Source organism: Nothoprocta perdicaria, unplaced genomic scaffold (genome assembly GCF_003342845.1).
Source record: "Nothoprocta perdicaria isolate Ctin4 unplaced genomic scaffold, notPer1 scaffold_68, whole genome shotgun sequence".
Lineage (NCBI taxonomy): Eukaryota > Metazoa > Chordata > Aves > Tinamiformes > Tinamidae > Nothoprocta > Nothoprocta perdicaria.
In genome coordinates this window covers 964,833-979,556 of record NW_020455954.1, presented here as the reverse complement: position 1 = coordinate 979,556, position 14,724 = coordinate 964,833, and the positions used below count along the sequence as shown (strand labels likewise).

Genomic DNA, 14,724 nt, shown 5'->3' with positions numbered 1-14,724 from the left:
AGATAGTTTGGGGTTTACGGCGGTGCTAAGAGCTTGGACGTGACTTTGGAGTGGAATGCAAGCAGGACCAGTTCCTCTGTTTGCAAGAAATTCACTTCCATGGAGCTGTGCCAGTGTTAGAGAATGGAGCAACTCTGATTTCTTACGTATAAAGTGCCTTTTCCCTTCCTGCCGCTGCTGCAGCTTTCAGGTTTGCACAAAATTAATTGTCACCAGATGACAAAAAGAATTCCAAGATCCCATCCCAATAACCGAGCTTTCACATTTCCTTATGGACACACGAAAGATTTCTACTTTAAGCACATCAGTGAGACACACTGMTCAGATCTCTGCACAGATGGGACCCCCACTCAGCTCATAGGTCCATCCTTGTGCTGGGAGAATGCAGGATTGGGCTTATCCCCATCCCATCCGACCCTTTTGAACAAAGTGTTTTGCAGAGCTCTTTCCCAGATTCATAATCTGTACAGGCTAAGGGATTTTATTAGGGGAAAAAAAGGAAGAGAGTCCCAGAAAACGATTGGAAGAAAGGAAGACAGCCTCAGAAAACAAGCAGCTTTTCAGATGAGARGTGAACGTCCCCCATGGAAGCAACAGAGCACAGAAATGCTTTTCTAGGAAGCCACAGGCACTTGCAAGACATTCCAGAATGACTCAGAGCTTCCAGGAATCCGTGTGCCCACTGGTGCAACCCAGCTCGTCAGAGGTGAAATCTCCTACTCTCTTTAAGATGCGGAGAAGYGAAGCCATCACAGGGTACTTCACCCACTGCTTCCGTGAGAAATCTTCTCCCCAAATAAAAAGGATTTTCCCTCTTTTTCTCTTTTCTGTTCTTTTTCATGCCAACTTCTCACTTTCAAGACTTGAGACAATGCCACATCTCTGCACCTCTCCATTTTGTGCCAGGGTCAGCTCTTTGCCATTACCCCATGCCTCCATCACGTGCTTTTTTGACTTTTTTTTTAACCATCTCTGCAGATCTCTTCCATATCACCTGTATTTTTTGGAATGCTGTTTTAAGATTGACTCACCAATCTGCTACTCCTTTCCTCATTCACCTCCTTGCCCAAGGTCTCCATCCACCAGAATGCCTGCAGGAAAGTGCAAACTAATAACAGCTATGTAGAAAAGCAGAGAGCATTGCCAAGGTATTTTAAAATAGATTCTGTGGGGTTTTTTTTTTTTTTTTTTTTTTTTTTGGTCTTTTCCACCCTTTGGATCACTCTGCATCTTGGCTGGTACCTGTCCCCACCATTATCTGTATTTTTTGGATCTCCTTATTGAAAAACAATGTTCTCCACACGGAGTGGTGCTTGCAAGTGTCACCTAGAGCCGGAAAACTGGTGTTGTTGCTTCAACAGGCACATGGGTTCTCTGAGGACCTCACCTTAATTTCCCCTCCTGCACTTGCTTTCGGGAACGCTCTCACAGGGCTGAGTAGAGGTTAAGGTTTGTTCACAGCAACGTCCTGCAAACGCGGAGCGGCTCTCGCGGCTTCAGCGGGGCTCATTTGGACTTGGAATTTGGAACTTGCACTAGGGTGAGCAAGGATGGATCCTGCTCCTAATTTAGGGCACATCTGTCAGCACAGATGGAGCTGAGAGCGCCTGTTGTCATGCTATTTTGCTACCTTTCTTTGGGACTCATTCTGAGTGTGGAACAAACCCAACAACGTTAAAATCTCCCAACGCAGGCGGTATTTTCTCCCTCGTCTGGAGCCGCTGAATTCCAGTAGAGCGCGAGCTGGCCCTGCACTCAACTAATCCACGCGGGCTTAATAAATAAATAAAAAAGGCTCCTGAAAAATAATAGCTGAAATTGCTGTCCTGCAACCACGTAAAGAAAAAAAAAAAGTGATTAACTGTTCTGTGATGAGCCACTCTGTCRACATGCTTCTCACAGTAGTAAAATTAATCACATGAGTAACAGTTTGCAGGACTAGAGCCCAAGGAGCAGTTTACCATAGTGTTCATCCAGGCAAAACTCCAAGGTCATGCAGAGTTTTGCTTGAGCAATAACTACTGAATTTAGTACTCGATGGCTATGAGTCTATAACAAAGGATTCTCTCCAGGCTGCAGTTTATAGGATGAGGCTATGGTTTCATTTGTCGGTTTTTGGAACGAGTATCCTTGTTTGTTGCTATGTGTTGCTCTTCAGAACTTGGAAGAGTATTCTGTAACATGTGGAAATGACTTGGGTGCTGTGAAATGGAACTGTTCTTTTTTTCTAATACCCTTTTGTTTGTTTGTTTGTTTGTTTGTTTGTTTTTGAAAATTAGGCAAATAATGTGGCTATTTTTTGTTAAAAGGGGAAAAAACCCAAAAGTGTTGAATGCTCTGTAAGGGTGACCTGTGTAAAGAGAATTCAGGACCTAGTTTTACAGGAATCCCTGTGTGGAGAAAGTATGGATCTGACTCACAGGGAGAGCGGTCCTGCTGTTCCTAAGCTGTGCTGTTACTGAGAAGTTGGGAAGCTTCCAGATCTTGTGCATCGCTTGTAACGCCTTAAAGGAGAAATATCTTCTTGTGTGGGTCAGTACCAAGTCTGCACAAAGAACTCCCCTAGTGCAAGTGTTAAAAAACAGATTTTCTAGGCAAGTATTTATATCAGCACAGGCTTATAGCGCAGTGTAGAGCAAGAAGGGATTAAAAAAAAAAACCCTTATCCTTATTTTGTACTAGTGCAAGTCTGGCATAACTCCTGAATTCAATAGTTACTCTCCTGCAAAAACCAGTATGAGAAAAAAAGTCAAACCAAACCCCCTAAAGTTGACGTGCATATGGATGCAAATTAGATGCATATGGAGAGGAAATKACACTACAATCATTTGATTACATATTTCAAACAGATTCAGGGGCCCATGGCATATCCACAGATGGATTTGGTGCATTAACAGCACTGCAGTGATGTTAAGTCTAACTCTGGAGCTGTGATGATGGCATTAAGTTTGCCCCATTAATTCTCTAAAATCTGACACTTTTTTTCCCTCCTCAGCCTATGTTAAGCAGGTGATTTGTAGCTCTGTAATMTGAGTTTATATGTAAAAAACCATCTGTAACAGCAATACCTGTCAAGAGCATTCTCAGGTGAGCAATTCCACACGATAGAAGAATTCAATTTGGAAGTGGACATGGATGGTTTGCCTTTTCCCACCAGTGTAACCAGAAGCAGGTCAGAAACCCAAGAAATCCAACTGGACAAGGAAGGCAACTGGGACCTCTGGTTTGACTGCCCTGATTCAGAGCTCTGAAACACATGATAATCAGATCCTTCCCTGATGTATCTGGGTTGCAGGATTCCAATATTCAGTCCCAAATTTCCCCTACACGTGAGATTTCCAAAGTGGTTTCCGACAGAAGAACGTACACAAGGAGACGGCACAAAGTCACCCATCAACTGATGCCCACCTGGGGCAAGAAGTCCTCTTTAGAGCCATAGCATCGCTGAGAGCTGGAACCGGTGTCCACGTTGAGTGGAAATGGAAGCTCCACCATCCTCCTCCCCTACCYGGGAGCTGATAAACACTGGAGCTTGGTGTCACCCGAGCAGGAGGGAGGAGAAGCAAGAGGGAGGTGCTGAGGGCTGGGGCAGGTCCCAAGCCCAGGGAGCCYGTGGAAAGGTGCAGGAAAGGTTCAGCACAGCAGTGCACGCGGGAGCTCGAGGCAGGGGCTGCCTCCCACCACGGCTTTTTCTCTTTGCTGTGCTAGGCTTTGGTTGGGCTTCAGCATGAGGGGCGATTGGGTTGGTTTAGCCTTTTGCTTCCTTGGGCAGCTATATGCAGGTAAGTGCTCTCTATCTGTGGTTGCTTTCTCCTTCCTTTTTTTTTTTTTTTTTTTTTTTTTTTTTTTTTTTTTTTTTTTTTTTTTTTTTTTTTTTTTTTTTTTCTGGTTCGTTTTGCACATCAGTGCTGTTTTAGGCCCTGTGCTGAGAAGGGCGTTCAGGGCTGCAAAGATGTGCTGTGTCTTGTTGAAAGCTCATTAAAGAGCCTCTGCTACATATTGGTTGGGAAGGAGGAAGAACTTCATAATCTCTTTGTCTTCCAGTTGTTAGTTAAGCTTCCCAGGAGTCTGGAGATGAGGCAAGGGTGAGGGAGTRGAGAAACACAAAACCCTCTTTCAATGCCTTTTTCTCTCTCCATTGCCTCTCCTAGACCGCTTTTCTTTCTGTAAGATCTGTTATTCCTGCTCAGTAAGTCTTTAAAACTTAACTGCTAAGAATTCTTGTAGCTTCAGGATTTTATAAATAATTGCACTGCTCCTGGTGCTGATGTTGGGCGGTTTMGGAGGTGGCCTGTGTATGTGGGACTCTAATGACACAGCTTCAAGTCTCTCATTTGATGAGGCTTCGCCTTTCTCCACCTCTGGTGACGTGACTAATGTGCTTGCTGCTTTCCTGAGCAGCAGCAACAGCTCTCACCTCCTTCTCCAAATGTCTATGTTCCCCAGTTTGCATTACAGCAAACCCAGCACCTCTCCAGCTTCCACAGGACAGCTACGCTGCTTGCCCAACARCTGCATTTCATATCTTGCTCTTTGGTTTTAGTGTTGCTTCTTGCAATGTCTACCTTCCCTTTAGAGTCCGAGCTTGCAGAGGGTGAAAGACTCATGCATTTTTTGGTAACTTTATCTTCTAGATCAGAGCCTGAGCCCTCAGCTTGCTGGACCTCAGCTTGCAGCCCCGCAGCTTGCCACGAGCAATCCCACCCTTACTACAGTTGCTCTAGAGAAACCTTTCTGTACATTTGACAGCTCCCTAAGTCCAAATAAATCTTACAGCATCTACTTGTATGCAATGATGGAGTCAGGTGAGTATCCAGCATTGTTTCCTCTCCAGAGCATTACGCAGCTTCTAATGCAGTTCTTCCAAATTTGATGGAACCGTGTCTGAATGGGAGAGAGGACAAGACACACAGCTGCCAACTGCATGCAAGCTGAGCATTGGTCTCAACTTGCTCTAAGCTCTTATAAAGTAACTGTAGCATTTCAGTGGGGCTGACCAGAAAAGAACACGCGTGAGTGCTGTGTTCGCTCACTCTCTGTAGATGTGGGGCACCCCCATCAGCTCTAAGCAGCCTAGTAAAATCTTGCTAGTGAAGCCAAGTGGTYCACAGCATGATACCTGATCCTTATCTCCACGTAAATGCCTTGCATAGGAGTCTAAATACCACAAAGGAAAGCTGGCAAGAGAAGCTGGGTAACTGCTGCTATGTGCTTCCCAGTTACATGTGCAGACTTCAAGGGCAGCCAGCATTTGTAAGGACAGAAGACATGCTGGACTTGTGCTCAGGGATGCCTGGCCTGTGGATTCATTCACATAATGAGCTTCCTAACTGCTGGGTCATGAAATATCGCTGGCAGCGACCAAGAGCTGCCTTCTCTGCTCCCTGCTATTCTGGCAGGCTGTTCTGAATGCCAGCTAGAGCTGCCCYCAACCTGACAGCTATAAGTGACAGAGCAGCTTCAGGCAGGAAGGTAACATACACAGCCTCCTTTTCAGAGAGGCAAGCAGCAGGGAATTCATGGCAGGAGGAGAGAGATCTGGCCAGCAATAAGTTAGCAGCAGAGAAAAATGTCTAAAAATCTCACTGCTGGGTTGTTGCCCTTCTGGAAAAGATGGGATTTCTCCCATTCTTGATCATAATGGGAGAAACTATAACCAGATACGCAGTTAGACCCAGCTACCTCAACTGTGAGTGTACTGCCTTCCAAGACACTTTCCCCAAGTGATGTATGCACCTTTGCACAGCGAGTGCATTGGAACTACTCAAAAGGCTACACTGACCTGGTATCTAGTTATAACTGCAAATACACAACTCTGCTGTTTGATGTTCTATCTTAGAAAAGGCATCAGCCACATTTCTGTGATGAAAGCTTCTTACGCTGATGGATGAATCTCTTCTTAGGGTTATGCATGGAGAAACCTCTGCTGCTGCTTTTAAAACAAGCAGATGCAAACTTGTTACTTGGAAAATTGGGAGGAATTTTGTTYGGATTTGTCTCAGGTCTGGAAAGCAGCATGTTGACACCCCTTTGGATGTGTCTTGCAGCAGGGAGAGGGAAAGCTTAAGAGTCTAGATTTTCTAAACACATGGTATTCAGGTSTGCTGGAAGGAAAATTCCTCAGTGCAGTATCAAGCCAAGAGTCTAACAAATCTGGGGGTAATATAATCTTTGCATCTATTTTTATTAGTGCCACTATTCAATACGCTCAGGTTTGAAAAAAAAAAAAAAAAAGAAAGAAAGAAAAAGTCTACCTTGCTGAGACACCAGCACTGGAGTTCCTGAAGGGGTGACTATGACAGGGAATAGATGTCAGTGAGAGTGTAATTTGAGGTAACAAGTTGATGATTAGGTCTTTGCTAGTACTCACTTTCTTCTTATTGGCTCCTTTTCAGYGGAAGGGCTTAACTAGAGCACTCACTATAAAGTTAGGTTTCTAAACTGCAAGAAACTTCTCTCTTCCAAAACAGTTTTCAGTTTGTATTGGATCCCAAAAAAAAGCTTCTCATGCCCAAGCAGTTGCAAGTCTGCTCCAGGAGCATAACAAAAGTGCTTCCAAAATGAAGTCGTTCCCTCCACAATCCAGCTTTGCAAAACCTGGTGTTCCTCCACTGTTAGCAGCACCAAACAGCTGGAGGGGGCTCTCAAAATATACTCGGTCTGGGAGGGCCACTTCCCTGCAATGAATTTGGACAGGTCTCCCCTGCCCACATTCATCGCCTAGGCAGCTGCAGGGAGCAAGGTGGAGGTCTGCACGTGGTCACCGACGTAAACACCTAACCCATCGGGCCGTCCTTGTGGCAAGAGGCTGTAGTTGGGTGGAAAATAATGTCTGTGGCTTTTCTAGAAGTGTGGCAGCCCTACCAGAGCTGGTTCAATACTTTGGACCRTGAGATAAACGAGCAAAATGAATCTTAGCTGCTCTTTCTGACACGGGATTGTTACCTTCCTGTGAGCCAACTGCGGCTCTGAGCAGCAGCTTCCTCAGCCATGTTCTGAAGTAGAGAAGGGCGGTGCGGTCCTCTGGAAGGCCAGATGAGGTTGAGGAAAGGAGCTGTGGTTTTCAAGCTTTCTCCTTTTTTTTAAAWCATCTTATGAAGAATGGTAAACGCTATGCTCACTTCTTTGCACCTTGTGTCTTTATGGGCTCACCCACCTCCATCAGCATCTTCTTGGAAAAAGGGAATTTGGCGAGTGTATTTAGCGGAAAGCACTGCTCTGAGATACGCCGTGGAGTCTTCACAGGGCCAAAGGGATCCCTACTCAACCAGACGGGTAACTTGGGTATTTTAGAGTAGAAGAGAAAGTCACCAAGTAAATACTGGGTGCATGTGAAGGAACGACCTGGAACTAAGAGCCTTGCTGACAAGTGTGTCCCCTGCAGCCAGCGCAGGAAGCTCCCTGGTGACTGCCCAAGGGGGAAGGCCGCTCAACAGCACGGTCCAGCAGACGAGCGGGGGCCRCCTGGGACCCTACAGGGCTGCCGTGTTCGGGGTGCCCAACTGCGCGGCGCCCCCAAACCCTGCAGACGCCGGCGATGTCAACAAGGTGGCCGATGTCCTGAAGCGGCGCCTCGTCAGAGTCGGGGGTGATGGGACCTGCCTGCATGACCCCAACTTCCGAGAGGTCTGTAACCCGCCTCTCGCGCCAGATACAACGTACAGGTACGATCCGGCTTCCTCCCGAGGCGATTACTCCTCTTAAAAGGCAGCAGGAGGCAAAATTGAGTTCGTAATGTTCTTCTGAAATGGTAGGATTCAAGTCACCAGGCCAGAGCATGAAGGGCTCTACGGCAAAGTCCTCTCTAGAGCTTGTCTTGCAATGGTGAGCTCTGTGGGGCTGAATTCACAGTGCTGAGACAATTCATGTGCAAAGTGCTGAACCCGTATTTCTGTCGCACGAGGTGATCCAGCACCTGATCAGAAAGTGAGGTAGAAAAGAGTTTGCTCAGGCAATGATGCTGAAATTATCTAAAATTGCTTTATTTTGGTGAGCTTCTGGGGGGGCTCAAGTGCCCCGTGATCCCCAGGGGCTCCAGGGAGCCCCTGATGTGGCTGGAGTGGGGCCAGGTGGGGGCCGACTTATGTGAGCCCTGTTGCCTGGGGAAGCTGGGGACCCTGAAATGCTGCTTATGCTGCTGTCCTTCATTTAAAAGCCACAGTAAAAAAAAAGGCAATTAAATAGTTATGTCTCTTGGGAAGACCTAATACACTTCTGAAACAGAATGCTATCAGCATAATTTGGCAGAAACTGTCCTGGCTTTTCTATCTCTTCAGGACATTTCTGAAAAGTCAGACTATTATGGAATGGAAACTTGCTTTCTTTGCCAAWTCTGATGCTAGTCTGTCTCCCCGCTGCTTTCCTCTACCAGGAAAGTGCCAAAGATCTCTATTGTTGGATGAAATCTTTGACTTCCATGTGGAAATCAAAACCACTTGCTGTCCTAGCTAATGAATCTCTTTACAACAGGGAATAGCAAGCTGGGAAAAACTGTTGTTGGAAAGTTATTTGCCTGGCCTCAAGAATGAAGTGCAAACTACACATGACATAGTACAGAAAGCTTTTTCTATGATTAATCATATTCTGTTCTTTATAATGTCTTTGGAAATAACCAGTCACCTTCGACGATCTTTGACTAAAGACCARAGAGCTAATACAGGAGTTTACAAAATCCTAGGAAGGAAGCTCAAATTTGAAATAATCATATTTATATATATGTATTTCTTTGYCTCACAGATTTAAATATACATTAGTAGATAACACTGACGGTATCGTGAAAGACCAGACTCTCTGGTCTGATCCTATCAGAACCAGACGAGGTAAGTTTGTGGCTTTGGTYGGGTATTCTGAGCACTTGCTCCTGGGGAGCAATGTCTAGTCCTTTCCCCCTGTTTAAACAATTTTGTCAGCTTTTCAGCATGAGAACGACTGACTTAAATGTGGAATAATGTTCTGTTTCTTCTATGACTTTGAGAACAGTAATTCTTTCAGCATAGATGAGGTTTGTACGTTTTAATAGAGACTCGATACGTGTCATGGTACCCTGCTCTTCTGAAACTTGTGTGATAAGGGCGCTAGTCCTACTGGATAGTCTGCTGAGACAAYCTTAGCCCCTCTCATGCTGGCACTGAGCATCAAGCCTGTTTCCTGTAGCTCACCTAAGACTTCAGCTAGAGGCAGAATCATTTTGCCTCTCCTAGATCGCTAGCCACTTTTTGCTGACAGTGTACTGGTCAAAAGTAGATGACAGGAATGTCCTTTTCACGCTTTTCTAGTTAAACTTCCCATGAAAATTGACACCTGGCCTGGTCGAAGGAGTGGAGGCATGATTGTCATTACATCAATCCTGAGTGTTTTTCTGTTCCTTCTGCTTTCTGGCTTCCTCGCTTCTGTGTTCTCTACTGTCAAGTAAGTACCATTAAAATTACTACTAGAGTAGTGCTACTACATCTTTCAGCATTCACAGAGATCACATACTGCACTAACRAATAACTGCTTGAGTACAGCGGATCTGCTGCCTTCCCTGGAGCAATAGGTTATACAAATAAAGAGGACTTGCTGGTGCTGGGTAACCAAACTAGTCTACAAACTCTCTCTAGTCTGCTGCCCCTAGAAGAAACAATGAGACCTCAGTGATTCCCCAGATGAACTTCTGGTGGGAATGAACTGAATTTCAGAAAGAGGGCATCAGAGCTGCAGAAACRTAATCTTTTTGTCTGAAAATGACACATAAGCTCTGTTTAGCCAGCTTTGGCAGGGAGCTGGGTGAAAGGCACGGAAAGTGAACACTGCCCAGCAAATGATTTTTTAAAAATCTCTGGTAGCCTCAATACTGAATGATTCAAGTAGCGATGGGTCTTTGCAGAGCCTTGTGAAGGCGACCTCCACTCAGTCTCTACTGGAACTAAATAAAACCTTTCACTGCCCAACTAGGGGATTAGAAGATTCTTCTGTGGAGACCAGGCATGTGTCCCAGACTGTGCAACAAGGGGAACCGAGGCTGCAGGAGAGCTGTGAGTGAACAAGCCTGGTTCAAGGCAAGGATGGAAACACAGCAGAATCACTGCACGTGCTACACCTCAAGGATCTTCTCTACTCAACACTGGTTCAAAACAAACTACAATAAGGGCAACTGGAGATGAAAGGCACAGAAAACATAGGAAACGCTTTTTTTTCTGAAGTTTTCTGAAATACGTGATATTCTGTCTTAACCTAATGAATCTTCATTTGTTAATTGCCTTGCATATGAARTGCCTGGACTAAACAAGGAAGCTTCAGGAGATCTTTTAACTTCACTGGAGTCATCAGAGGTTGCCTAATAGCACTGACATCTGGCTTAGGCTTTGGTGCAGACCTCTAATCTGCAGCTGCATCAGGGTTTCATCGACTAACTGTGTCATAAAACTCACTTTATTCCTCCCCTCCCCTAAAAAAATAAAACAAGTTCCAATTGCTCTAGAGCACAGCAGTTCTGATCTCAAATACTTACACACCTTCAAATAGGTTTTTGGGGATGATGGTTAATAAAAGGGCTTCAAAGAAGGCATGTTCTTTCAGAACCCTGTATAATAACCCTGTATAATAAGAGGGGGAGATAATGTTAATTAGTGGAAAATTAATTAATTAAAAACTAATATTAGTAGTGGGAAAAACATGAGTATATTCACCATGGTCAGGTTTGGTCTCATTCCTGATCTTTGTTCTAAGTGGTTGTGAATGTCTCAGTATCTGGGCTGTGGGGTGTTCATGAGCTAGATTTCTTTCTTCATTTCAGGATCATGCTTGATGGTTAGAAATAAATCTTGGCCTCAACATAAGAGCTATGTACTGCATTTTTTTTTCATTGACGTAGATGCACCTACACTGATTTGTCTGCCCAAAAAGCTGTTGAGGAAGACTGAATTTCAAAGCCTTACCTCTTGATTGTATAAAAGCAACTACTCTACTGTACTTACCTGAACAAATTTGCTGCATTTAACACTATCTGCATCTCTGCTATAAGCCAATGGCTAAATGTAAGGATAACATAGAAAATMTCCTTAGAAACTTTAATCTATGACATCTAGAAAAAAAAAAAAAAAGTGAATATTAGATGGATATTTCTCCATCTATGGCTGCTTTGCTGATTGCTGATTTCTAGTGATCTTCCAGTGAGCTGAAGAAAACTGGGGGGCTACTACTTTGATCAGRGGGTAATATATTGTTTTCTGATACCTAATTCAAAAGAACTTCACCATATTAGTTTGCATGCAATAACTCTGACTCCTCTGGGATAAGGTTCCCAATCCCTACTTTTATAAATGGACCCAGTACCTAGAGAATGGATGTAGCACTTCTAGTGCAATGTTATACCCCTTCCTTACGGATTATACAAACCCACCTCAAGTCTCCTCCCATCAGAAACCTATAACCACGGAATTACAGAAATCAATACCCAACTAATTCTATTGCTGCACCAATATGTCATTTTTCCTGTTTTATTTTTTAGATTTGTAAAGTTTTTCAATTGAATGGAGTGTTACCAGTGCTCCATTCAGGCACTGAAAGGTGAGAAAGTATTGAAAGTCTTACAAATCTATGGTGTTGTTATGTTCCCTGAATGTCCAGGCCATGACAGCTAAAACCATCACTGTGTAGAGGAAAGCTCTAGGATTATGCCAAAGGCAATGCTGATTATTTACTGGTGCAACAGAAGTGGTCCTCCTGTTTTCTCATTCAGTCCTTTYTAATACATAAATCAGCAGTCATCCCACCCTGTACCATGAACAGAATATGCCTGTATATGTTTGTTCTTTCTTTTTGCCATTAAATAAAAAGTTACATTAAAACACAGTTAAACTAAGCTAGCAGTCTAAGAAAGGAGCAGACGTCACWGGAAGAGTGACTCTATGTCTTATATCTGCTGGAGCAGATGACTAGAGCACTGATTAGGGTGCTGGGCTTGCTCCTGGGGTTATGCTCACTGAACAGCATGTGAGAGACTACTGAACATGACATGAGAAATGGCTGGACACAACAGATGTGAGAAGCTGACAAAAGTTACAGATAAGGCTGTAATGGATGGCTGTGTCTCACGTGGTTAAAGAGGAACCTATATGATAAATGGCAGAACTTCACAGCTATTGAGATGGTGGTTGGGGACCTTTGGAGGAGAAGACTCTTGCAAGGCCACCAGTGTCCACATAAACACCTCAGCAAAATCATATTGGGCCAAGATTACCTAGAAAACAATATCAGAAATAACAAATCTGGGTACAGATACAGCAAAACAGACCACTAGCAAAAAAATAATTAGAGGCTTGTTTACTGAGGAGGAGACTGCAGTGAACACAGGGAAGGCCAAGAAACATGAAGTATAGTAAGACAGGCAAATGTATAGATACATGAGATCTTTTTAGAATGGATATTGGGAACTACAGGCTGAACAAAGTTTCAGGTGACAATAAAAATCWGTGAAAACACAAAAGTTTTCAAGAATTTAAGCACTTGATTAAGCAATCAAGTGTTTAATGATCATCATCTTAAAGGTACTGTACTAGCCAAATGAAAATAAAACTATACTGCTCTGTTTAACTAGATTAGAAGCCTTAACCTCTTAAAAACTTTTATGCTATTACTAACAGCAGGAAAACAAAGACGTTTTGTTTCTTCCTGTAGCACACACACACAAGGGGATATATCCACCCACTGTAGTGTTATAAAAGAAAAATAAAAGAAAGTACAGCTCCCGTTGCTTTAGATATGAGATTTTCATGAAAGACAAAACACGATTTCACATTCAGGATTTTTTTTTTTAACTGAGGGCTGCTAATCAGTCAGAAAGTAGTTTTAATTGCTGGATTCAGAATATGGTGAAAACAAAATTTTTACTTAAGAACTGACCAGCTGTCACAATCACTCCTTACTTGGACTAAACGTTCATTGAGAAACTTAAAGTTACTGCAAATAGCTGAAACTGAAACAAAATTTTAAATATTACCAATAGTGATTAAAATCGTTTTCCTTTAAATCTTGTTTCAAATACAAGTTTATGATTTTCGCTCTATAAAATCTCTTACATTGTATGGGATGGGAAGAATGTTTCTCCTCAATTCAGTTCTCTGTGAGAGATTTGATGAGAGATTCACAGCCTAATTCCAAACATAGTGTACATAGCCTACCTGAGTCCTTCTTATGATAAATGTCTGTAAGCCAGATATTTAAAATGACTTGATGGCAGAATGATAGGAGAGCTCCATGGAAGCAGATAATCTAAACATGTTGTGGGTGAACTTATCTAGAAAAAAAACTCAGAAGCACGGGTACAGATTCAGGGTTAAGTTTAAAAGTCAAAATAAATGTTTCTTAACATGATAAGAAATACTGATTATTAAAAATATATATATATATATATAATTGAACTGGAATTACATTATATTAGCAAGCATCATCCAGAGCTAATGAATAAAACAAACTATTTCCTTGTGAGGGTGAATTCTTGAAGAAGCCAGGAATACATCATAAAACATTTTACAGTCTTGCTAATTATTTACTCAAAGCACTTAAAAAAAATATATCAAGTTGATATGTGTACTGTTAATTAAGATCTCATCGGGAACAGTAACTTCACTAAAGAAGGGTAGACGGTTCTCAATAAGGAAGTCTGTGGGCAATGCCAGACTGGGATGTGCAACTATCATGAAGGGAGGATAGGGCTACTATTCATCAGGACCTCAACAGACTATAAAAAACAGCTGGTAGGAGTCTCATAAAGTTCATCAAAGGCTAAAAAAAAAACACAAAAAAGTGACTGTTCATGGACAACACGATGAACAAGAGTCAAGAGTCAGTAGGGCACCTCTGGGGCAAAGATGGTCACTCACAGCTCAGTGGGCTGTGTTAGTAGGAGACACCCAGCAGGTTGAGGGAAGTGTTTCTCCTACCATCTGTGGAAACATGCCTGGAGTCCGATGCCCAGTTTTGGACTCCCCGCTATGGGAAGATACAGAAGCAAGTCCAGCAGAGAGGTCCGTCAAGATGGTCATAGCCTGCAGCTTGTGATGTACAAGGTGTACTCAGAGCAACTKCAATTTCTTCAGTGTCAAGACGAGAAGGCTGGGTGGGAAACCTATTGCTGTCTTCGGCTTCCTAATGGGAGAATACGGCAACGGCAGCATCAGACTTTTCCTGGAGGTGCATAGTGTTAGGACAAGTAGCAACAGACACAAGTTACAGCATAGGAAACTCTGACTTAATAGAAAGAAAAGCTTTTTCTCTATGAGGTGTGTCAAATACTGGCATAGGTGCCCAGAAAAGCTGTGGACTCTCCACCCTTGGAAATATTCAAAACTTCACTGGCACAAACCCATGAGCAACACCACATAGTTGCTCTGGCTTTGAAAGGAATTTGGACTAGATGATTTCCAGAGGTTCATTCCAACCTAAATTATTCTATTTTTACATGCTCATTTATATTAAGAATCATGAACTTAAAAGAAGATACAGAAATAAACTTCTGCTTATGAGTGTACTATTAAATAGCTAAAATTAAGTATGGTACAAACAAGAGTACATAAGGTAGTAATAGAGTCATCACACAAATGGTAAGCAATGGGTGTGCAAATGATGGTCATTGCAACACATGGCATGTAAATCTTCTCTGAAGACCATCTGACAAGCCTCAGCTGCAGGGCATTTTGCCAAATATTGCTTACATTTTACAAAACACTTTTTGTGAAAAGTTCA

The 14,724-nt window shown here is 43.1% G+C and overlaps 1 protein-coding gene across 1 annotated transcript; it reads left to right on the top strand.

The window, feature by feature from the left end:
* Positions 1 to 3,727: 3,727 nt before the first annotated feature.
* On the top strand, positions 3,728 to 10,269 carry UPK3A (uroplakin 3A). Its single transcript, XM_026050328.1, has 6 exons — positions 3,728 to 3,782; positions 4,635 to 4,805; positions 7,385 to 7,664; positions 8,737 to 8,819; positions 9,276 to 9,408; positions 9,934 to 10,269. The coding sequence occupies exons 1-6, from the start codon at positions 3,728 to 3,730 to the stop codon at positions 10,019 to 10,021; spliced, it is 810 nt and encodes a 269-aa protein (XP_025906113.1). The 3' UTR covers positions 10,022 to 10,269.
* Positions 10,270 to 14,724: the final 4,455 nt, after the last annotated feature.